Source organism: Penaeus monodon, chromosome 27 (assembly GCF_015228065.2).
Source record: "Penaeus monodon isolate SGIC_2016 chromosome 27, NSTDA_Pmon_1, whole genome shotgun sequence".
NCBI lineage: Eukaryota > Metazoa > Arthropoda > Malacostraca > Decapoda > Penaeidae > Penaeus > Penaeus monodon.
In genome coordinates this window covers 37,212,767-37,214,520 of record NC_051412.1, presented here as the reverse complement: position 1 = coordinate 37,214,520, position 1,754 = coordinate 37,212,767, and the positions used below count along the sequence as shown (strand labels likewise).

The 1,754-nt window shown below is 42.8% G+C and overlaps 1 protein-coding gene across 1 annotated transcript in view; it reads left to right on the top strand.

The window, feature by feature from the left end:
* LOC119590831 (xanthine dehydrogenase/oxidase-like) overlaps positions 1–1,754 on the top strand; it is a 26,787-nt gene that overhangs the window by 19,097 nt on the left and 5,936 nt on the right. Inside the window, 4 exon segments of the mRNA XM_037939587.1 lie at positions 35–216; positions 363–715; positions 924–1,139; positions 1,546–1,696. Of these exon segments, the coding sequence (XP_037795515.1) occupies positions 35–216; positions 363–715; positions 924–1,139; positions 1,546–1,696 (902 nt within the window).

Below are 1,754 nucleotides of genomic sequence, written 5' to 3'. Positions count from 1 at the left end.
AACCTACTTTTGAATTTTGTTTGATCACCGACAGAGGAAAGGAACATAATAGGCCCAATAACAGCGGATGAGGAATTGTTTGCCTCCAAGAAAGTGACTTGTGTAGGTCAGCTGATTGGTCTTGTAGTTGCCAAGGACCGAGCCACAGCACAGAGGGCAGCAAAAGCTGTTAAGATTCAGTATGAAGACATTAAACCTTGCATTATAACAATCCAGGTAATACACTCTGTTCATATGACTTAAGCATTGTCCTTAATGTATGAGTATCTTAAGATGGATTAACGTGGTCCAATAATGTTCACTTTGTTCATTGACTCACACTGGATCTTTGTACTATACTTCTGTCTCTTTCCATCTTCAAGGATGCCATCAAGGAGCAGTCTTGGTGGACCCCTCTCACCATCAAGAAGGGAGACATTGAGGAAGGCTTCAGGTCATCCCAACACATCCTCGAGGGCGAGATGCATGTAGGAGGTCAAGAACACTTCTACTTGGAGACCCACGCCCACCTCGCCGTCCCCAAAGACGAGGACGGAGGTATGGAGCTGTTCTCATCCACACAAAATGCAGCCGGGACCCAGAGGCATGTGGCCGCTGCCTTGGGAGTGCCTTTGAACCTAGTGACATGTCGCGTTAAGAGATTGGGAGGAGGCTTTGGGGGAAAGGAGACACGGAATAACATGTTGTCTGTGCCGATTGCTATTGCTGCTGCTGCGTAAGTGTTTGTGATATACTTCGAGACCATACTGTGATAGTTTAAAATGACTGTGGAACGTGTGTTGACAAATTTAATAGAAGAACGAATGAGCATTACGAACATAATAGTGTAGTAGCATTAATATTGTCATTTACATACGGATACATAATTGAACAGAATGAAATATACTTTACTGAATTCTGTTATATTCCCGGTACAAACACAGCCTGAAGCGACCAGTCCGCATATCGCTAGACCGAGAAGAAGACATGATGATGACAGGAGGCCGCCATCCTTTCTTGGGTCGCTGGAAAATAGGATTCACAGATGAAGGAATCTTCAAAGCAATTCAGATGAACCTTTATTCGAATGGAGGTTGTTCTCTTGACCTTTCTGGTGCTGTCACTGGATATGCAATGCTTAATCATGACAGTGTATACAGGTATGTACCTACTTTAGTTTTGCTTGAGTAGGTTTTAAAAAAGTAGTCTACTTAAGAGCGTCTTTGTTATCCTAAGTCGCTGCAGAAGATACAAGATCTGTTAGGTGGTGTCTAAGGTATCATCCGCATCACAAATACTTCCATATTCCATTAAGCTGCATCTCATAGCATGATGTACCTAGTTCACAAGCTGCTAAGTTCCCTAAAACAGGCAACTGATTGATAAGTTACAGCTTTGGAAACATATCCCATCATTCCCTGATAAATATAAGGGTTTTATGTATCTTACCCCACCCCCCTTCTTTACACCCCCCACTGTAAAATGACCTACATTCACCAATGTTACCATGTATATACCGAAATCCAAAGGACACGTTCCAGGCATGTTTTTTTTTCTTCCTTTTAGATGCGAAAACAGAGAGGTGACAGGATATCCTTGCAAGACCAACCTACCTTCTAATACAGCCTTCCGAGCGTTTGGGTCACCACAGTCCATTATTATCACCGAATACATGGTTTCCAGGGTGGCAGAGTTCCTTAACATGGATCCTGATGAGGTATGATGGGAATTTGAATATAAGATGTTTGCGTGATCCTGTTAGACAGAGAGAAAGA